The 577-nt window shown below is 72.4% G+C and overlaps 1 protein-coding gene across 1 annotated transcript in view; it reads left to right on the plus strand.

Moving 5' to 3' along the window:
- The first annotated feature begins 312 nt into the window (after window positions 1–312).
- Hey1 (hes-related family bHLH transcription factor with YRPW motif 1) overlaps window positions 313–577 on the plus strand; it is a 4,014-nt gene continuing 3,749 nt past the window's right edge. The window contains exon 1 of the mRNA XM_013012440.1: window positions 313–508. Within this exon, the coding sequence (XP_012867894.1) occupies window positions 420–508 (89 nt within the window). The 5' untranslated portion in view covers window positions 313–419. The remainder of the gene's footprint in view (window positions 509–577) is intronic.

Raw genomic sequence — 577 nt, forward strand, 5'->3', positions numbered from 1 at the left:
GGAGGCCCGGCGAAGCCCCTGCGGAGCCGACGCACCGCCGCGGGGCAAGGGCGGGCACGAGGGGCGGGGGCGAGGTCCGCCCTCTCTCTCAGCCAGGGCTCCGCCTCTCCCTTGAGCGGCTGCCAATCAGCCAAGCGAGAAGTGGGATTGGCCAGAGTGAGGCTGTTGCCTGGGAGTTGCGGCCCCGCCTTCCCGCCCCCTCGTCCGCCTCCCCGCCTCCCCCGCCCTTCCCTGGGCCCTGGGAAGGGGCTCAGCGTGGGAAAGGGATGGTTGAGTTTTAACCCGAGGCAGAGCGCGAGCGCGAGCAGAGTGTGCGGAACGCCGGCAGCCGAGCGCGGAGAGGCAGCTCGGTTGTTAACTCCCCCCCCGTCCGCCGCGCGGACCCTTCCCCGGAGACCCCCCCCCCCACCGCAGCCAGCATGAAGCGAGCTCACCCCGAGTACAGCTCCTCCGACAGCGAGCTGGATGAGACGATAGAGGTGGAGAAGGAGAGTGCGGACGAGAATGGGTGAGTCGGCGGCGCGGAGCCGCGGCGGGGCGGGAGGACTGCGCCCCCGCGGCGCTGACAGCGGGGCGG

This window comes from Dipodomys ordii, unplaced genomic scaffold (assembly GCF_000151885.1).
Source record: "Dipodomys ordii isolate 6190 unplaced genomic scaffold, Dord_2.0 Scaffold17, whole genome shotgun sequence".
NCBI lineage: Eukaryota > Metazoa > Chordata > Mammalia > Rodentia > Heteromyidae > Dipodomys > Dipodomys ordii.